Below are 22,257 nucleotides of genomic sequence, written 5' to 3' on the forward strand. Positions count from 1 at the left end.
ATCTTCAAATCTTTGCCGAATTGAGGTTGGTTGGTTGTTTTTTTGCTGCAATGTTCAAAGTGCTTCTGAATCACTCCAGTATCTTTTTTAAAAGTGTGTGCACTTGCTTAGCATCTGCTAGCTTAAACTGATCAATTATACTTAATGAATTCTGTCATGGCATATGAAGCTGTTATTGATGGTAGAAGCTGAGGTGGGAAATACAGATAGCATTTGCTTTCTAGTCACCTGAAAACACAACAGCATTTTAGAAGTAAAATTATTTTTCTCATGCTAAAAGCTATGTTAGTATTCAGTTTTAAAAATTATAAAGCCATACCTGTGCAAAATATTCTTCTGAAATCCTCCCAGCCCATTCAATACACAGTTCTAGAGGGCGACATGGATTTGCAACATCTGCACATTTGATCATCATGCGCTTAATCAACGTCTGGTTATCTGGAATGTTCTTGAGATTGGTTGTACATTCACAGTCACTACCCTCATTCTGAAATGCAGATACATAGTTAAATGTGGGGCAGGGGGCCACTAGGTGGCACATCGGAAGATGGCTGACAATAACATCTCTCCGACCCACACGAGGTAATTTGGAGGCTATGATGGGGGTAATTAGCCTCCTTAACCCCCCCAGGATTGTGGGGGGGACGGCCCTTGCCTGCTGTGCCCTATACCACCCCCGAATTTGTGGGGGTGGGGGCACTAGGCACAAAGCCCTCCTGTGGGATTCCGGCACTCCTGGACGCCGTCCCTGATTCGCGCCGCTAGTTGCAAGCATCTTCAAAAGAAACAATTTGGACGAGATAAATTGCACATGCTTCAAGGAAAAAGGGGAGTAAAGACTGCTGACAGAAGAGATCTCTGATAACAAGACAAGAATAAAATATGAGAAGATACGTCAAGATATGGTATGACAAATGACTGAGGGGGGAGGGGGGAAAAACCTGCCTTCCTTTTTCTTATGTGATTTAACAAGAATCCCCTCCTCTAATGAGTCAGAAACTAAGGACTTAAGCTGTGGATTTAAGGCTGTGTGGAGATAAACTTTCGAACCAAAGCAATGTTTCAAGATGAAGCTGGAAAGCTAAGAGTTTTGGAATGACGCAGTTAAAAATGCCGTCGCCATTTTGGGAGGCATTGTTGGAGCTCTTGGGTCTGGGAGGAGAAAGAGAAATAGAGTTGTTTACATATCGTGGATCAACTCCTCGGTGGGACTTAAGAGCAACAAATGCCAAATTCATGATGGAAAGAGCGATGCTATCTACGAAGGAGATATATGGAAACCATCTGGACTTAGTGGAGGAACGGGAAATCCACACAGGATTATTATTTTGCTTATCGGCTAAAGGAGACTAACAGAAGAGATCGTAAAGGAAAAATAGAAATTATATGAACAAGATATGATGTGGAATGGGACTGATTTGGACATTAACGCAGTAATAAGATGATTTGAATCCCCCTTTGGATCTTGAAGTATGGGTTCCCCCAACAAAATTTAAAAATTTGGCTTTGTAATTTGGAATTATGTGATGTGATTTAATTTGATGTGATTGGCCAGTTAATAAAAATTATAAATAAATAAATAAATAAATAAATAAATAAATAAATGTGGGGGTTAGCATAACTGCTCACAACTGCTATGAAAACACTATCATAACGCTTTTAAACTACACCTTAATATAAGAAACAACCCTGCACAAACCTGGTTGTTTTAGGAAGCAGTACAAGAGAGCCTACCGTGTTATATGTCCCTTTTATTGTATTGTACAGATGTGGATTTATTGTATGACAATGTGATGCATTATGTGACATTTGGTTCATGCAATCCAGTTACTGTATTTTTTGCTCTATATGCCTTCCATCAGCAGAAGAGAAACAATGCACATTGTGTAATATATTATTATGAGATTGAGCACCTGGACATTGTTTGCACCTAATAGCATAAAACACAGATCCTGGTTGTGGATGTATGAATTCTGGTAATATGAAAAGAAAGTGCCACTGAAATGCACATAATATACATCTACTTAAAATACCTGTGCTTCTTCCGAGGACATGGGCTTGGTGATGCTGTTCACAAACTTGTTCACATGCTCAAAATGCTTTGTCATTTCTGTTGCCAAAACCATGTCGATAATTGCCTGACGAAGCGTTCGGTAATGATTTCTGGGAAAAGGGAAAAGAAGAGTGTTTAAGAACTCAGAACATTTGGATCCCCACAGGAAGCAGGAAGGTTTAAGAGAAAGGATTATAAAAGGAGAGAGAGCAGGAGTGGGCTAAAATTGCTCTAAAGAAAGTTATCAAATACTGTTAAAAAAGAGGAATCTTTGCTAAGCAGTAGTGTGGCTCACCATCTGCAGCCATTCACTATTTCCCAGGTATGGTATCAGGCCTCCAAATTCACATTTAACATTCCAGCCAAAGAATCACATTATGAATACATCCCTTGTAATCACTTTCACATATTCATACAAAGTGAGTAAGTATTCATCTATGTAATCCCAAGGTACAGGCCCAACTATTTTTCCTAAAAAATAGCAAATATCCCAAATTTCTGGAGAAGAAATACATTTTCATAACACTTCAACTTGGAATATAATTGGTACACACTGCACAGATATGGAAGGCTTGGGTTGTGTGTGTTTTTTTAACTATATGTATGTTACAATAAGTGTCCAAAATTTGGAGAAAGGCAACGTTCACATGAGAATGCTGACCATAGCAGATAAATGTGTGGAAAAGAAAAGAAAAACCCAAGTTTTGGACATAGGCTGATGAATGCTAGCAATCTCATATAGGCCAACCCTCTGCATTCTGGAGCACTGATGTGATTGTTGACACAAAATTCCAGACATCCATCTATAAACAGAATTTTTTTTTGGGGGGGGGGGGAGGCAGATCTCGCACACAACCACAAAAAAATGTATCTTCATGTACTCAAAACAAAGAGAACTGTGAGGAAGCTAACCTATTGAGACTTTTGAAAATGTTGCACTTGTTGTCTTTTACGGTGAGCTGGAACGCCAGAGCTGTGTGATGGCTTTCCAACACAGCCGTGTCATTGTAGAGTACAGCAAGCTCACTGCTTGCGTTGCACAGGAAAGAATTGGTCCGTCCTGGGTGGTCCACATCATGAACTGTTGCAGCTATTAATGCAGCCACTTCATCTAAATGATCAAGGCTTGCCTACAAGAAAGAATTAAGTCTCGTTCACCTATACAGTATTTATCAAAATAAAAATGTAACAGTAATCACCAGTAGAGTCACTGATATGCAAGTCTGGGTGAGTTTGTAGAATCTAGAGGCAGGAGTTTCTTGTAATTTTCCCGATGGGAAATTTACCCATCCAGTGTAATCCACCCATAACTATGGGGAATGCAGCATTAGTTTCAATGGCTACATAGATGCAGCTCATTTTCATCTTCTGAAGATCCATTTACAACAGAGCTGGGGTTTGGATCTGGCCAGCAGACCAGATTCTTATTCCTTCCACCTGTCAAATCACCTGACATCACAACAATGTCAAGTAATCTGTTTTTGTATAGCGTTATGAATAAAGCTATGTAAGCACTGACCATTAGTTGATTGTCAATGCTTTGTGTGCCCCATGCACAGTTCCCTGATAATCAGCTGCATTACATGCCCCACACCTCATATATGACATCAAGTGTAGGGCATGTGGGCATGGCTTGGCCAAAATGGGGAAGCCCGGTGTGTCTACTTAGACTCATGGCCAAAGGTTCCCCACTGCTGATTTATAAATATCAATAACCATACAAAAATGATTGGGAGATGCCACCACATAGTGACATTTTTCCATATAAAAATGATTGTATAACTACTCTCAGATAGTAAGCAGCGCAGTGAGGGACTTCAAATAAATACCATGGAAACACCCGGTCATAACTTGTTGAACATAAGTATAGGAAATCTCAGCAAAAATTGTACCTTAACTCTCTCTTTCCCCAGAAAGAAAGCTGTGGCATGCAAGACATCAGCTGCATGAGTGGAGTTATGATAGGAATTGGAGGAGTGGTAGTTGGCTTCAATCACCTGGAACCAGGCTCGCAGTGTGGCTTCAGGACAGTTTAAAAATTCGCAGACACCAAAGCGGGCAAAAGTTTTCAGACCCAGGTAAACCAGTGGCCTGAAACATAATTGGAAAGGGAGATGGTAAAACAAGGCAGGAAAGGCATTCATTATCAGTCTTCTTGCTCTTGCAGACTTTGGTTAGCAACAGCTTCCATTTACTGGATACATTTCACCACTATCCCTGTGTGTGCTTGCTTGCCATGTGAAGTTGACAATCAGCATTTTGACAGTGGGGAGACTTATATAAAAGGAAGGAATGAAAGGAAGAGCCAAATTACATGACGTGAAATGCACAGCTTGGCATTGTGCAGTCCTTTTTTAAAAACAGCAGCCACATGGGGGCAATTAGGATCAGGACCATGGCGCAAAGGCATGAAGGGTTACCACTATCTTCCAGTGCTGTAGTTCTAATTAAGAGCTCCCTCTCTCAGTTGCTGTTTGGCACAGATGAGAAGCTGTCATCGATGTCAATGGCAGTTACTTTTCTGTGCCAAACAGCAGCTGAGCAGCATTTTAGGAGAGCTGACAGCTTGTGGGGGGAAAGCTTTAACACCTCAAACTGTATTTAATGTATTCTGGCCTGAAGAGGCAAGGGGTCATAGGGGCATAATAGATTTAACATGCAGTTGCATGTTCTTAAGCTTAATTTCAATGGGAAGTGAAGAGAGAGAGAGAGAAAGAGAAAGAAAGAAAGAAAGAAAGAAAGAAAGAAAGAAAGAAAGAAAAGAAATATTGGTGGCACCATGTAGTAGCTCTTGAAGGGAGTCGCAAGACAGAAAGGATGGAGCTGCATATAGATCTATCCTGCTTTTGCTAAACTAACCACAACAAATGTAACATAAGGTAAAAAGGGTATTATTCTGGCAGCTTTGGGAATCATGCCCACTCCACACATCCACCAGGAAGCACAGGAGGGGGAAGCACAAGTTACTCCTGGCTTCCTGTATCAACATCTGCCAGAGACAGGCAGCTACAACTAAGCAAGTCATAGATGACACAAGCTTAATTTGTGCCACAGCTTGTTCAGCAACACCTTCCACTTCTACACCTCTATCTAACACAATGCAGAGAGAAGGCTTGCCTTTTATTTGTAACAGCTTCCAGTTCAAAAATGTTGAAGTCCCAGCTCTCTTCATTATCCAGTAAGCGTGCAATACAGGGTGGAACGTCATTTATAGTAATTGGCACAGAGAGGTGACCATGGCTCTGGTTCGTGGTATCTGTCCAAATGAGAAATTTATTTATTTCAATTACATTCTGCCTTTTCTTCTAAGGAGCTCAAGGTGGGGCACATGGTTCTCCTCTTCCTCCTCAGTTAATCCACATAAGAACCCTATAAGTTAGGCAGAGGGGCAGCGATTGGCCCACGGCCACCCAATGAGTTTCATGCCCAAGTGAGGATTTGAACCCTGGTCTCCCAGGTCCTAGTCCACCACTCTAACCACTACACCACACTGAAGAATCCTTAGTAGTAATTAAGTATTTGGACCAAGGTAGACACGACGGGATGAAATCAGTAACTGAAATCAGTGGGACTTGTTAGTTGTGATTCATTGATTTCAATGGGTCTAATCTTAGCATAACTATATCAGGATCCAATCCAGAGGCTACAATCTCATGTGTGTGTAAATGGAACTGCCCTGATGTGGAGTGGAGAGGTGCATATGCAAAGGTGGCATGCATGGTGGTAAGGCACTGCCCTCACCTGTAGTTTACCTCCCTGCAGTTTTTATGCCCAGGCACCCTCTTTCTATGTGACGGGGGCAATTCTGTATTTAACACACTCCTATCACCCAGCTTGTGTTTTTCAACACTGTCTTCTCTGGTCCTGGTACACCTCTAATTGCAGGCAACAAATCACATGTAACAACGGTGACCCTGAATGGGGATGTATAAGCCCATCAAGAAGATGCAATGAGCCAGTTCAACGGGGTCAAGTTGACCATATGACACAGCTGGATATACCCACCAAGATAAGCCTCAACATCTTCCATACATAGATATTCCTTACTGAACCAAGTAACTGCTGTGTAAGAGCTGGACCTTTTACTGTGTAAGAACTGGACCTCTGCACCAGTGATTTTCAGCAAGACTTAATTGCTTTGCAACAATAGCAACAAATAAATCAGGCATGCGTTAAAGAGAGTTGGACGTGGGAACTTACTTTTGGAAAATACATACTCATTTCCTGACAGCCTTCTCAAGCCATCCTGAAATAAAACAAAAAATATTTGCACACTGCCGGATTCCATACACCAAGGAAAAAAGGAGAAGGGTGCACTCTTAAAAGACATTGTGATCAAGCCGCAAAAGGTTAGGGAAGATTAGGATTAGGGTATCATTAAGTTTATGCACTAAGCAATATAAATTATGCTCCAAATAATTAGAAAAGCACATACAATGAATGTGTGAATGCTTGCTTAAATAAATACACTATAAAACTTGCAACACTACTGAGAATTCAATCTGACATTAAAGCTGCATGCTATCCTCCTTCATGGCTGCTTATCTGGAGCAGTTTACAGAGGCAATTTTCTGTATCCACAGAGCTCCGCTTTGGTGAACCAGGGCAAAGTTCAATATATTCCTCCTACTGTGCGTTCCATATGCTGCTTACATAAATCTTAACAGTTTTTCCCACAACAAGCACCAGCAACAGAAGGTTGACGGAATGCTATGATTTGTAGTACTATCAATGTAATGAGGCAATTGAGAAGCCACAGGAATTTTGCTTAGAACATCAGCTCAGCTGAAACACCCCACAACAGTGAGTGAAATTGGTTGTTTGATATGTGTCTTCTTACTCACAGTCATCAGACCTCCAACAAGATCACTAGTGTGAGGATCCTCATCTTTGGTACCTAACTGAGGAGAGTAAAGTTCTGTTGTCCGTAAGATTTCCAAAACCCGATCCAAGGCCTCTGCTACAGTTACAGGGCTGTTTTCTTGAGCGGAATTGATTATATTAATGACCTACGGGGTTACAAACAGAAAGGAAAAACATATAACAGAGCTATTGCTAATTTTTAGTCTACATGAAACCATTAAGGAATTAGTATGTAAAATGAACATCAGATGAATAAAGCAGTTGATTAATCATCTTATTTAAATGATTAACAAATTAATTTACCATTTAGATTAATGTATTGCTAAAAATTCAAAATAGGTGCCTTTTTGAGAATATTGAAAGTACTATGATAATTTAAAACTTATAAGCAAAAGCTATCACTTACTGTTATAGGGACAGACTGTATTTTATATTTTCAAGCCCTGTTACAATGAGTGCAAAATAGACACTAAACAGCAACAAATGTACCATTAACAACTGATTACAATTTGCCTACATCAGAGGTTTTCAACCTTTTTGAGTCTACAGCTCCCTTAACCAACTACATTCTTTCTGCGGCACCCCTGTGGGGCTCAGGAGCCCAGTTATGTTACCCCTTGCCTGCAGCGCTGGCAGCTTCTCACCCTTTTTTGAACACCTTCCCTTGTGGAGTGTTCCCTCGGCTTGTTCTCCTCTCCCCTCTCCTTGTGAGTTCTCCAGGGAGTGCCCCCCCGCCCCAAAGAGAGGTGCCTGCCAGAGGCACCATTTGCCTGTGGAGCTTATAGCCTGGGCTGCTGCAATAAACAGCTATGCAAGCCTTTGGGAGGCAGAGACATGAGAGGGCATCAGAAGAGGGAGGGAAGAAAAGAGGGAGAGAGGGCAGTGTTGCCTGCGGCACCCCTGACCATTTGGACTACTGCAATGCACTCTAGGTGGGGCTGCCTTTGAAGGTGACTCAGAAACTGCAATTAATCCAGAATGCGGCAGCTAGACTGGTGACTGTGAGTGGTCGCCAAGACCGTATAACACTGAAAGACCTACATTGGCTCCCAGTATGTTTCCGAGCATAATTCAAAGTGTTGGTGAGGTTACAGGGAACCAGGCAGAGGGCCTTCTTGGTAGTGGCGCCCGCCCTGTGGAATGCCCTCCCACCAGATGTCAAAGAAATAAACAATTATCTGACTTTTAGAAGACATCTAAAGGTAGCCCTGTTTAGGGAAGTTTTTTATGTTTGATGTTTTATTGTGTTTTTAATATTCTGATGAAAGCCGCCCAGAGTGGCTGGGGAGACCCGGCCAGATGTGCAGGGTATAAGTAATAAATTATAATATTATTATTATCTTTCAAGTTACTGTAGGGTGCCACGGCATACTGGTTGAAAACCACTTGCCTACATGATTAAAATTGGCATCACTGAGTAAGCAATTAAAGTTCGTGCCTGTAATCCTATTCCTATTTTCCTGGGAGTAAACCCTACTGAACTCAATGGTACTTGCTTCTAAGTGAACATGTACAGGAGTGCACACTTAGTTGATTACTGATTCAAGTTGGGCAGTTCTATTATGTAATAATAGTTCATAAAGTATTAGTTAATATTTTAGAAAAAACATCCTTGGTCCATTTCTTGTGAGTTTACAAGGACATGTTTACAATAAGTTATTAGAGGCATCTGAATGAATAAATAGCATGGTCTCCATTCATGTGTTTGATAAGCAACATCTTAAAATTAGCTTGGCTTTAAGTTGCCACACCTTTTATTTATCTGCTATAGTAGAAACTACATAGTTATTGGTCCAGTATGCATGTAGTGTTATGTCCGAACTCATGCTCATGGTTTGTGTATCCAAGACAAACCATGAATAGTAAGCGAAAAACAAATAGTGGCTACAACTCATAGTTTGCCTACAGCAATATAATGCCAGGCCAAACCATGACATAATTCCAGGTAGCGTAACAGCTGGATAACTGGAGGGGGAGTGAAGCAGTTATGATTTTAACTGAGAGTACATGCACACTATCATGCTCACACTTAGCCATGGTTTGGCTTAGTGTTACATGCAAACCAGGTCATTGGGGTGATGTGAAACGTACTGTGTTGGCTGAGCGCATCATAAGATATCTGAATGCCTCAACAAGCCTTGCTGTATCCGTCCAGATTGTTGGTGTGTGTGAAATTTTATCAGAAAGTTGTTGACTCTTACCTTTGTGATTGGGGCTTCTATTGTCATGGAGTGTATTCTTGCCATTGATGAATACCGACGATTCTGTAAACTTGGGGCTGCCATTAAACAGAAACATTTTGGCATTTAAAACAAACAAAAGTAAAAATCTGCATCTTCGTACATTGCATTATTTTAGATGTGTGGGTCTATCTTGAGTTCCATGTTGAAAGAAAGGCAGGATATAAAGGTAATAAAATAAATAAAGAAGCTACAGTCCCATCGTATGTTCTCAGAGAGTAATAAATTATTTGCCAGTAAGAGATGGAGACACCTCTGCCCCCAAATACTTTCCACTGTTCTAAATTGTACTGCTTTCTATTATTGTTGCTCAATAGCCCAGACAATAGGGAGCTACTTTTAACAAAAACCTTGAAGACACATCAAGTGCCTCTCTCTCTCAAATCTTCAAAAATGAACAGTGGCAGTAGCAGCAGCAATCTAATCCAGGATCCTGAACTGCTAGAAATATTCTCCACACATTGGTGTCCTTACCATCGCTGCTTCGAGAAGTTATTGATTTGACATCAATAGATTCTTTTCTCCTGTTCTTGCATCTGAAGGAGTGAGAGTCTAGAAATATTACAGGAAGGTATTTTAAAAGTGGCCAGAATTTATTTTCACATACACATTTGTTTTAACTAATTTCTTATTTACAGATAAAGATATTTAAGAAAACTTATTTTCTTGATCAGGTTGTTAAGCTAGCCAAAATGTTTCTCAATAATTTTGCCCTTGAACCACCATGTAAAGCACATTTCAATACATAATGGATTACATTCTCTACCTGCAAATCTGTTGAGATAGGCATCTCTTTGCATCTACCATCCAACATGGCAGAAGGCATAATCTGTAGGCATAATTCTAGGAAAGCCCTCGGGGGGAAAGTACCAGTTCTGCTAGATCCTTGATGGTACTTAAATATATATACATACACACACACCGCTGAAAGAATTTAGATGGTTATAAAACGATGCCATTTGAAGAAAGATTATTCTCTAACCTGACTGAAACTGGTCTCCTGCACACTTTTCATCACGATGGGTCTTGTAGGTCTGGTGTCATGTGAAAAAAAGAAAAGGAAATAGAAACATAAACTTCTGATTTAGCTAAACCTTAGCTGCACAGACAACCTTGTGGTATGCAGGTGTGTGCTTCCTCTTCTTCTGACAACTCTATTTGCACCTGTAAACAATTTAGCTTTCCCTAGGACCAAATTCTGCTACATGATGCATTCTGTGTAACTTGAAAGACTGCATAATTCTCTCCCCAAAATCTGGCCCAGTCATTTTGCTTGGTCAAATAAACTTGCATGCTGCCTGGTGAAGTCTTCCAAGTAGTATGTTTTGACACTCGTATTTTAAATATTACATAATGTACTGGCTGTGTGAAGAAAAACAGTTATTACTATGGGATGATATCAAGAAAGGCGGTTGTATACTACAAAGAAAACACAGTACCTGTTTGTTGCTGTCATTGGTGCAACATAGCTTCTTGATAGATACAAAATGACGGATTTTCCTGCCAATATTAACAAAAACAACAAAAGCACTGTTACTAAATAAAATAATTTTGGCACAACTGGTGATTAAATTGTTACCATTTACTTTAAATAAAAAATTCAGATCTGATTAATTAAAAGAAACCTGTTAATTAACTACTCCATCACTGTCAGAAAGGTTTGAGAAAATCTAATGTCTAAATTAACATATTGCAGAAGAGCAAATAACGGAAACATTTTTTAGAGTGATTTTTTTTAATCTGTGATGTTTTGGAATGATAAGTATCAGGACAATATTCAGTCATACGATGCTGTTGACTTATTATAATTATACAGATTGCATAAAATTACTGTATTTTCAATATTTTTTTTCCAAATTAAAAAAATCCTATAATTATTATTGTCACTTGTTTATTCATCTCATCCTACAGAATAGGTCAATTATGTTCACATTTTAAAGAATGAGACTGAGAGATGAGACCTTATTTAAGGACAACTATGAGTCTAACTATGTGCAACATGGGAATTCCATGACTAGCAGTGGAATCCTATGTGAGTAGCTCTCCTAAATTCAGGGGAACTTACTCTTTAGTAAAGGTGCACAAGATTGCAGTCTGAAACTCCTCACAGCTTTTTTTTCTATGAAAACGTATGGAGAGTAGTTTGAATCAGAGATGCATAGGGGAATTCAACTATTTGCCCCTATTTCAACTATTTGCCCCTAACCCCAAGGCTGCTTTGATGGGTGTTCCAGCCATGGAATTTCCACATCACATGTACCGTATTTTTCGCTCTATAACACGCACCTGACCATAACACGCACTTAGTTTTTAGAGGAGGAAAACAAGAAAAAAAATATTCTAAACGAAACAGTGGATGTATGATTTTTGTGGTTCATGCTGTGGCCACAGACGTGATCCGACGGTGAGTTTGGGGTAGCCCAATGCAAAAATCCTGAGGATCCACGTGGAGCCATGCTTTGTAACCACGTTTTTGCGCCATTGCAGCCCCATGAAACAGTGGGTGCGTGTGTGTTTTTTGGTGCAGGCTGTAGCCATGGATATGCTATGTGATCTGATGGTGAACTTGGGGTGACCCAGTGCAAAAATCCTGAGGATCCATGTGGATCCGTGCTTTGTAACCACGTTTTAAGTGGGGAGGGAAGGAAAAGCATTCAAGGGACAAGGAACACGCGTGGGGTGTGTGGAGAAGGATGCTGCTAATAATGCAGAAGAGGGGTTTAAGGGGAGAAGGAACATGCGTGGGGTGTGTGGAGAAGGATGCTGCTAATGATGCAGGAGATGGGTTTAAGGGGAGAAGGAGCTCATGTGGGGTGTGTGGAGAAGGATGCTGCTAATGATGCAGGAGATGGGTTTAAGGGGAGAAGGAGCTCATGTGGGGTGTGTGGAGAAGGATGCTGCTAATGATGCAGGAGAGGGGTTTATGGGGAGAAGGAACACGCGTGGGGTGTGTAGAGAAGGATGCTGCTAATGATGCAGGAGAGGGGTTTAAGGGGAGAAGGAGCTCGCGTGGGGTGTGTGGAAAAGGAGCTTTTCGGTGAGCTGAGCGGGGAGGGGGGAGGGAAAGAGCACTGTTGCTTTAAAGGAGCCAACCAGACAGCAGTCACTTACAGCAGTGTAAGCAGCTCCTTTCCTCTCCCGCTTTGCTCCTTCTCTCCCTCTTTGCTGCTTTACGCAGCTAATGGTGAATCCCCTGCAACCCAAGTCCTGCTCAGCGGATCAGCTGAGACGCTGGGAGAATCGTAATTTCCCCCTCTCCCTCATCCCGTGCCCTCCTGTCCCCAGCAGCCTTTTTAAAAACTTTTTTACTGGTTTTCACTGCGCTCGTGGCTCAGAGCCCTCCTGTGCCCTGCCGTCCCTCTGCAGCCTCATTGCTCCGTTTAGAGAGCACACGGACCTTTGCTAGCTGAGGCTGCAGCAGCTGTTGCTGGCTACACGGCGCTTTTCCGGCTCGCTATGGCTCCCGTTTGTCCCTCCTCGTGTGTAAGCGGCTGCTGCCCACTTTGCTGCCATGGCTCTCCTTCCCTCCCTCCTCCTCGGCTCCTCCCCCTCCTCCTGGCTGTAAAGCAAGCAAAGCTAGAGCCGTGCAAAGCCCTGCAAGCGGCTCCCGCTTTGCTTGACTGACGGCAGCCATGGCTCCGGTCGAGTGCATTCGCTCCATAACACGCACAGGGATTTTCCCTTACTTTCTAGGAGCAAAAAAGTGCGTGTTTTGGAGCGAAAATTACGGTAGTTTGACTCTCAGGTAATCCAGGTAATACAAGGCTTGTGCCTTGGCAATGGCACTAGCATTTGGTGAGAGTCACAGGTGAAGTACAGTTGAGGATTAGCAGCTGGTGGGAGGGAGACAGGGATAATATTTATTTTATCTTAAAGCATTTATACAAGCGGTGTACTGTTATTATTATTTTAATATTGTTAAAAAACACATCCTAAAACAACCAAACAGAAAACCCAGCTTATAGAACAGAGATTCAGGGGAATCAAACACATAAAACTGGGTCCAATCTGCAGAAAACCTAATTGCCATTTACTCTGATTTGGCGGTGAAACGCAGGTTTTCCTAGGGAAAGCACTGAGAGAGAAGAAATACACACTCAGACACAGAGCTTTAAAGCCCAGACCTGTGCCAAGAAACATGGCACTATTATATGGAATTATTATATTTGATAGAAATATAATTATGCATATAGGTGTATATATTCACAGTCAAACCTGATTCCATCTATTTATATACGTATGTATAACAGAGAAAACCATTACAACAGAGTGCACTTTTAATTAACAAACTTACCCTCCTTGGCCAGTTACAGGTGTTATCTTCACATGCTGTTGGATACTGTCTCCTGATTTCCTCCGTGCATAATAAACTCCTTGCCATTCCTAAACAAGTTGAGTGAAAACAACATTCTAGGAAGCTCAGATCACAAACCCCTTTCTTAAAATAAACATTTCTAAGCTGGTAGCATTTTGTGACACCACAGTCTCAGACACCTTTTACGTGAGAGAATCATAGATGCACTGACAGCAAGCTACAAGCAGAGAATCCATCATCCCAGAATCTCCACATGGCAATAAACTCTGCACAAAAGCAGATTTTATGCATGCACACACACAATTCTTTCCCTCTTACAGATTTGTTACAGGGTTATCCAATTGCACATGTTCTCCAATAAAGTTAAGGTGTCCTAGATTTGTAATTTACCAACAGAGGAAAATGATCTCAAAGGTCTGTTCAGTTTAAGGAGGTTTAAGGAGGCAGGAGGTAGAATTTAGCTAGTCACCTACTTTTCCTTTTTTTATACAAGTGTTGATCGTGTCCAGTAGGTCCACACGGTTTTTGTCACTCTTTGGAAGCTCAGTGAGTTCCTTTCCTATTAGCTCTCCCTTTTGATAGCCCATCATCCGTTCAAAGGCTGGATTGACATACTATAAACCAAAGAAACCATGTGAGCAACCAAGGAAAGCGTGAACTTAAAGATGCATTCCGCATGCCTATGCTACATTCAGTCCCCAGTATGAATACTGTTAGATACATTTCCATTGTAGAACTCCCTCCCCCAACAGATATTTAAGAAGGAAAGGAGGGATATGGCACAAATGTCTACATACAACCACAGAAGTCAATGGTGTTCAATCAACTGATATATCGATACACAGGTTTCTGAAGAGAAAGAAAAATGTGCCTTTTCCATACCTGAATTACATGATCCTCGCTAGTTATTTCTATGGCTTCATGACAGTGTTCCAGTGCTGTGAACACTGAATTGCATGCCCTGAAATTAACAAGTTATTATACACCATTAATATCTGCAAGTGTAACAGGTCAGAATTACATCAGTGCATAGACTGAATGCAAAAAAAAAAAAATGATTTTAAAAACATTGCAAGATGTTTTGCATTTGTATGTTTTCATTTCTACCAGGATTTTCAATGTATTTTTCTACAATACATCTATGGAGAGGATTGTTAGGTAATATGTAATGTATTCACAGTGTAGATATTGCAAAGAAAATACTGGTTGCCTGCATTTCTCCTGCCTTTTATTCTCTCTCTGTAAATGCTCCCTTTAGCCAGAGCAATGAATAAGCTTAAGTGAGGGGAAATGGGAAAAGGGGAAGATTCTCAAGTGAAGGAGGGGATAAGCAATCCTCCTCTGTAAGTCACCCCCATGACTCCATCATTCCTGTTACAATGTGGTATGTGCACTTGCTGAGAGAATGTCTAGTATCACATGGGGGTCAAATTTATTTTGATTTATTGGGTAGGCCCTTGACTTGTGGATGGCAAATACTGGTGGTACATTTTGGGGCAGAGGGGCCAGCAGAATTTTCTGGACCCAGTACACCTTCCTCATTTATGCAGGGGTTATGTTCTGAGGCACTTCTAGAAGCTGGGTCCCTGTGCAAGCCCCAAACAGCACTTACTCCTGATGGATGGTTAATTATTTGGTCTGCACTTCCCAAATCCTGGAACTACCGTATTTTTCCGTGTATAAGACGAGGTTATTTGCTTTTTTTAAAAAAAGTAAAAAATTGTGGGTCGTCTTGTACACGGAACATGGGCATCCGGGGGGATTTTTTAAATATTTAAGCATATGTCTGGGATTTTGGCTAGGGCGGGCTGAGGCGGTTCCTCCTGCTGCCGCCCCCCCTTTCTCCTCCCCCTCCGGGCTGCATGCTAGCGACTGGCTCGCCTCCTTTCTGCCAAGGACACTTTCTGTCAAGAACATGAACAGTTTTCGCACATATTTTTACGTACCGTAGTTTGAACTGTGATCGCACCTCACTATGTTCTATTTGAATCAGTTCATTGTAACAAGCAGTGATGCTACTATTCTCCAAAAATCTCTAGGGGATAGAAAAAAAAGCCTTATATGCAATTAAGATACCATATATCAACACAGAAAACATATGAAGCTGTCAGACCACTGGTCCATCTAGCCTGCTAATTGTTTCTTCCAGGGTACCCAAAATGGTGCCTTCCGGGTGTTGTTGAACTGTGACTCCCATCAGTTCCACACAGAATGAGCCAAAAGTGAAATTGCTATTCTCTTTTACTGGTAGTATTGCACTTTTTAATGTCTGCATCCTACTATGTTCTGTCCACACCAGTGGGCATAAATAATGTCTCCATGAGTCTCTTTTCCCAGCCCCTTACACAGTTTCTACAAGCTTTTTGCAAGCATATTGCATTGTGATATGGAGAATGGATTTTTTTTCATGCCTGAAGGAGGCAATCACAAAACTGGAGAAAAGAGGTATGGCCATTTAGTGCTGAAAGCATGAATCCTACCCCACAAAAGAGAATGTGTATTCACCCTAAAATTGTTCAGCCTGATGAAGCATTCAGTTATGAAATCATAAGAATCACGAAGTCATAAGAGGTGCGATTTAAAAGATGGAAGGGTGGGGGAGGCTCTAACATTTTACCCTATCCCTAGTAAGGCAGGTATTGAGTGACAGCAACTGCTCAAGGTTAAGGTGCTTGAAAGGTCACTGGCAATGCTGAGTAAAAACCGGAGGAGAAAAATAATTTGCGCCATACAGGAGCCACAACATTTGGTGTCTTATTTCTGTTCCCACTGACGATTATAGATTTTTGCCAGTGAAACTGGTAGCTGTATTGCATTGGAAGACTGGTTGTTAACTGAAGATTGGGGGGGGGGCTTTTTTAAGAGCACATGGAGACTTTGATGGCTATCTCAGCAGATGGTACTTTCTGATGTTACTTGCCCTATAAATGAACAAACGTTTCTATGGCCAGCAAACAAACCTTTGAAGAAACTTCAAAGGCTCTTGCTGAAAGAATTATAGCAGTAAGAATATGCCACACAAGTCTCCACTTCCCCTCCCCACTGAAAATGTAGCAGTGTCACCATCACCATTGTAGGTGCAAAATAACTTTCACCAATTTTAATGTATTAGTTATTGGTGTGATGCTACATTTTCTTGCATAAGGAAAACATGACCCATAATATCCTGTCCCCACTTTTCTAGAATTACAAGTGTTGACCCAGTAGGGGATTCATTAATGAGTCTTAAAGCAGGCTTTGCTTCAGTTTGTTTTTATTAATACAAAATCTGCCCTGGCCAAATAACATCCATGTTACAATTACATCTCTTTGACCTTCTCTTTCACATGAATCAGCTGTCAACATAAATAATTCCTAAAAGGCAATTTAAGCCTGGTATGTGCAAATGCCCGTAGTTTAGATTTTTACTTTCTTCCTAGGAAGGAAAAGAAGGAGAGCATTGGTTTGTGCCTTGTACATTGCAAACTGTGCAAATTGTAAATTGCAGTGTGTAAGGGAACAGTTTGGTTTTTGCCTCTGGACGCTTATCTTAATGTTTTCCATGTTCTGAATTAAGTTTTTATTTATGTTTTTATTGGGTTGAATCCAACAGGGTTCCACTTACCGAGTTTGGGCAATTCCCCTCTCCTACTATAGCCTCCACAAGACAGACACATTATTTAGGTGGCCCCATATGCTTTGGGGAAGTTTTCGGGGGCAAAAGGGGAAAAATGAATTGTGCAAGCAGAGCCTGCCCTAATCCTAATCTTGCTTTTGTGAGCAATGTGGGCTGGTGGATGAGGGGGAACCAGCCTGGGCAAAACTTCTGCAAACTGCAGAGACTGCATGCACTACATATTATGCATACTGAACCCCTAAAATGTCATGCATATGTGATTGTAAATTAAAGTGGTACCAACAGACAGGAGAACAGAATGTATGTGGCTTTTGCAACTACAACTGCACTGTACAGCAGGGTAAGTAAATCCATGAGTAGAAGAACTAGAAATGGACCTTTGAGAAGCTGGCTGTCAGATAAAAATTATGTCATTTTAATAGCACAGAATGGTACAGAGCAGAGGTAGTCAATGTGTTGCCTTCCAGATGTTGTACTACAAGTTCCACCATCCCTGATGATTGTCGATGTTGGCTGGTGCTCAGCGGTGGAGCAAGCTGATCGGGCGCCTGGGGTGGCGCACGTGCCCTGCGCCCAGGGGCGGGGCCAGTCACCCGCGGGGTGGGGCCAGCCAGGGCAGGACGCTCCGTGGGGCCTCCAAGGAGTCTGCCTGCCTCCTCCCACTCAGCCTCCAAGCTGCGGAGCCTGCAGATGCCCAAGCTACTGCATCACTCCCAGGAGAGATGCTTTGCTCGGGCACGCTGCAGGCCCCACGATGAGTGCCGCCCGGCATTTTGTCACCCTTCAGTGTAGACACCTGGGGTAGATGGCCCCACTGCACCCCACTTCCTCTGCCCCTGCTGGGCCTGATGGGAACTGGAGTCCCAGAAAATCTGGAAGGCTTCACATTGCCTGTCCCTCTCACGTAATTTAGGCTATATATATGAAAAAGCAGGTCTGGCAAATGCAACGAGCAGCAAAAGTATAATGCTGACAAACAGTTTTCTTCTGAGATGAGGAATGACAGAGTTGGGAGGGGGAACTTGAAGAACAAATGGCAGCATCTAATACGCTGTAGTTCCCTATAATGTTTGTGGTTTTTTTTTAAATGATATTTATTCAGAGTTTAAAAAATACAGAAAAGAGAAGGGAAAAAAACCAAAAAAGAAGAAAAAATACATAAAAGCCAATACAACAACACCACAACAAAAAAGAAAAATACAAATCCCATATTACATCTTTCATTTGCTTATTTCCTTGACCTCCTCACACCTCCCTTTTTGTATTCTAGCTTAATTAGTTATTTCAGCAAATTCTTTCCATCTTTCTCAATTTTTATTTGAATAATTTATCTTGACAGTCTAGCCTATTAATTAACCCAGCAAATCCTTTCCATCTTTCACCATATTCTGTTATTCAGTTTGCCTTAATTTGTTTAACCTTATCTTACCATAAAATACCTTAAAGCTTAAAACTTAATACTTGTTTATACATAACTCCTTATATCATTTCTACTAAAGCCAGATAGTTTCATTCCAACATTTTCCCTAATATTCATTAATTTTACACTAATTTCCAAAATAAAAATTTTTCTTTATACTTTCTTCTAATTTTCATCCAACGTCCCTTCTTCCTGGTCTCGGGTTATGTCAGTCCTTACTGTCCATTCCATCCAGTCCATCAACCTGGTGATTTTATGTCCAAGGCCCTTAAGTCTCTTCCATGCCCCTTCTGCAGATTTTCTTCTTCTTGTTTATACTTGCACTTTTCCTTGTCTTTTGTTGGTCTCTTTCTTAATTTCTTTCCTTTCTCCTTGAGGAGTAGATCTCTGGGGGATTCCAGCCGATAGTTATTCCCATCTCCCCTCATCAGACCAGCCCATTCCCCACAGTCCCACTCCCCGCAGTCATCAATGTGATCCAAAAAATAGTTAACAGCATATTTCAAAGTCCCTCCAAAGTTAAGAGCCTCCTCAGCTCCAGGCTCCCCCTGGCCCACTCCAAATTCAATCTTCAAAGACAGCAGCTTATGCTCCTGCAGGGCCTCGGATCTCTCCATTTGCATTACTTGAGGTGCATCCGCCACCTCCTCCATTATCATCTGCCCTTGCACTTGCCCAGTCGAACCAGTTTCCTGAGTTGGTCCCTGTATGATTTCTGTGTCAGTATTCCCTGTTTGTCCACATTTACTGACTACAACAGTCATCAAGTCCAACTTCTCATTCATCAGGTCCATCTTCTCATGCAAATGCTCCAGCAAAGCATTTGTTTTACAAAAAGCCAGCACCAAGACTTCCTCCCAACACATTTTTATTCAAGGTCAGAAGACTGGTCCCACAATCTTAATCTCGCAGCTGTAAAGTCCCCTAGTGGACTGCAGCAACAATTTAACAAGCTCCCTCTAGAGGAGACAATTTCTATTTGTGTCCATCTTTTTAAAACATATCCAACAAAGGAAAGTTACTTTCATTTTTCAAATATTTTGTTTCTTTAGGATGCAAAAGGCAACATTGGAATCAGTTTGTTTCTCTTTTTTTAGCTATCTTTCAAAATGTTCCATTCACAGTCAATGAACGTCTCCGACAATTTCTGTCTCTGACATCCCATTCCCAGGTTTGAGACGGTGGAAACTTACTTTTCTTTTACTCTTTCTCCTGCAGGCTTGAACAGTCAAAATTCCCCCCCCCCTTTTCTCCTGCTTCCAAGGGGGTTTTAGTGGTTATAAATGAAGGAGATTTCGACCTTTACAAACGACTTTCCAGGCTATTAGCTTACAAGGTTTTTGCTTCAGTCTATTTACAAAAAGTGGAAGGCGGACTTCCTGTTTTAAACCTTCCCACTTCGATGCCAAATTAGAATGTTTCTTGATCCAATTTTCCGTTTCTACTCACGGGTACTTGTTTAACGTCCAATTGTCCACAGGAAAAACTCAGTGCTCTCCGGCAATGGCTATGCGGCTTCCCTCCGTGAAAGTAGCAATCAGTTCGCAGCACCGCGCCGCTCACCCCACTTCGCTCCGGAGCCCCAAAATGGGGTTCCCCGCGAGTAGGGGAGGCGCTCCTGGTGCCCTGCCAAACCCCACGTTCCCATGCTTCCTCCACCTGGGATTTCTAGCGGGTCCCCACCTTCGCCGCGGCGGGAAGACCCAGTTTCCATGGAGCCAGTTCCTCCAGTCGGAGGAACTCCGCCATTTGCCGATGGCGCTAACCCGGAAGTCCCCCTATAATGTTTGTTTACATTTTCCTTATTCTTTGACCAGTTACTTTGAAGTCCTAATGAAAAAAGCAGGCTACTATGAATAATATACATTTATTCTTATTGTACACACAAACCCTAAACCTCTGAAATGGCTACAGCAATCCTAACCCCTGATCCATGCTGCTGGAGGAAGTTAGGATACAGCACAGGTGTCCTTCCCCCCAACTCTGCTGGTGAAGATGCAGAGTTCACTGCCTCTGGTGTGGACTGTGGACAGGGTACTGTCAGTGAAGTTCGCACTAGTAGTACCTGCTGTAAGGCCTGGAACTGGATCTACTGGATCCTAAACCATTATAGCTGCCAGAGAGGGATGAGAGCTGGCCTCTTTGCTGTGCCAGCTTGGAGCAGGCTCAACAAAAAATTGTTCCTTGGTATATGTTGTGTAGCTTTGGATGTGGTGGCGGCCCTGCTGCTCCTTTCAACCCCACTGCTCCCCCACTGGGAGTTAGGATTGCTCCCTTGGCCTCATCAATACTAATGAAGTTGCTTCCAGGTGACTGTGCTTTGAATCAGAGGCTCAGCCTTTGGCTGCTTTTCCTGTGAACAAACGGCAGCCCAGAAGGCAACCAGTGAAGCATAGAAAGTGTCTGTCCACCCACTCAGTATTATTTTAAAGCCTATTCTTTGGTATGTTAATCCTTTTCCCGTCACTTGAGAACAAGGGCAACAAGAATGAGCTATAATACACAACCTAAAGATGGCATGGAGATATTCAATGGGATCCTGTCTGAACAAGTTGGTTGTAATTATTGCAGCAAATACATGAGAGAGAGAAAGATAAGAAAGACAATAGAATTCGCACCAAGAGATTATTAGACTGGGTCATTCATGCTGATTCACAAGACCAAACTGATCTGTCCATAAGGGAGCTGATGGATCAGTGGCAGGTTCAAAATGAGGCCATCTTAAAACCAAGCTGCATTTACAGCACCATGACACAGCTTACAAATGTGGGTTGGTGATGTTTGATCATTTTCTATCTGGATGCATGCTAATGTCACCAGATTCGTGAGGTGGCCAGCTATAACGCAGATCAATTCAGCCTGCAAATGAGCATGCCATTTTTGTGACTCAGTGCTAAATTGCATCATCAGAGCATTAAGCTCATATCCACTGAAATAATTCAGACACAAATACTGAACTTTGGGTTTAGCATCACGTGCAAGAACCTGCATCATACTCAGGTCTACACACACACACACACACACACACACACACACACCTCCTTTGACGTGGTCATGAGGACATAGGAAGTATCTACACCTGCTTTTAACCAGCCTTTCTCAACCTTGGGTCTCCAGATGTTGTTGGACTACAACTCCCATCATTCCTAACCAGCATGACCAGTGGTCAGGGATGATGGGAGTTGTAGTTCAATAAACTAACCAGTTTATTTGTTTAATAAACTAACCAGGATCCTCATTATGTGTGAACTTGGATAACCCTGGATAGCTTAAAAGCAGGAGTCAAGTCTAATTTTATGTGACTCTTGGGCTTAAATTCATGTGGATGTCAAAGTCGGGAGGAAGAAAAAAGCAGGTGGCAAAAACAACAGAAAAGGGGATGCCCCACACACTGCTGGCTCTGAACAAATCAGCACCATAAGTCATTTCTGATCCTGGCTTCTCTGAAATGACCATAGCTTGAACTAACCAGAATATTCAGAAATAACACAGAAGTCTGATTAGTTTAAAAGTAGAACTTTTCAATCTTTCGTTGCGGCTGCACCAAAGAAACACACACAACTCTATGCTTAGACTGAGCTCACAAAGACAAGAATTATGATGTTGAAGATGGAATTTTGAATAAGTTAGATAGTAAGTATAAACACAATAGCACTATTAGTAAATAGAATTAAAGAAGCCATGCCGGGGGGGCGGGGAGTCAAAAGGGTACATGGGGAAAGGGAAAGGTGTAACAATAGTTGGTAAAAT

General features: G+C 41.8%; 1 protein-coding gene across 2 annotated transcripts in view; it reads right to left on the reverse strand.

Annotated features, from left to right (window-relative positions):
• The window catches only part of PDE8B (phosphodiesterase 8B), a 46,390-nt gene that overhangs the window by 4,710 nt on the left and 19,423 nt on the right, over positions 1-22,257 (reverse strand). For both annotated transcript variants that reach the window (XM_083576060.1, XM_083576059.1), the window contains exons 6-20: positions 15,418-15,506; positions 14,354-14,432; positions 13,945-14,085; positions 13,451-13,539; positions 10,596-10,656; positions 10,139-10,190; positions 9,631-9,708; positions 9,118-9,194; positions 6,898-7,062; positions 6,254-6,299; positions 5,171-5,309; positions 3,946-4,144; positions 2,966-3,183; positions 2,034-2,163; positions 320-487 (exon numbers count right to left, since the gene is read on the reverse strand). In XM_083576060.1, the coding sequence (XP_083432186.1) occupies positions 320-487; positions 2,034-2,163; positions 2,966-3,183; positions 3,946-4,144; positions 5,171-5,309; positions 6,254-6,299; positions 6,898-7,062; positions 9,118-9,194; positions 9,631-9,708; positions 10,139-10,190; positions 10,596-10,656; positions 13,451-13,539; positions 13,945-14,085; positions 14,354-14,432; positions 15,418-15,506 (1,731 nt within the window). The remainder of the gene's footprint in view (positions 1-319; positions 488-2,033; positions 2,164-2,965; positions 3,184-3,945; positions 4,145-5,170; positions 5,310-6,253; positions 6,300-6,897; positions 7,063-9,117; positions 9,195-9,630; positions 9,709-10,138; positions 10,191-10,595; positions 10,657-13,450; positions 13,540-13,944; positions 14,086-14,353; positions 14,433-15,417; positions 15,507-22,257) is intronic.

This window comes from Podarcis filfolensis, assembly GCF_964270895.1.
Source record: "Podarcis filfolensis genome assembly, chromosome: 11".
NCBI classification, from domain to species: Eukaryota; Metazoa; Chordata; class Lepidosauria; order Squamata; family Lacertidae; genus Podarcis; species Podarcis filfolensis.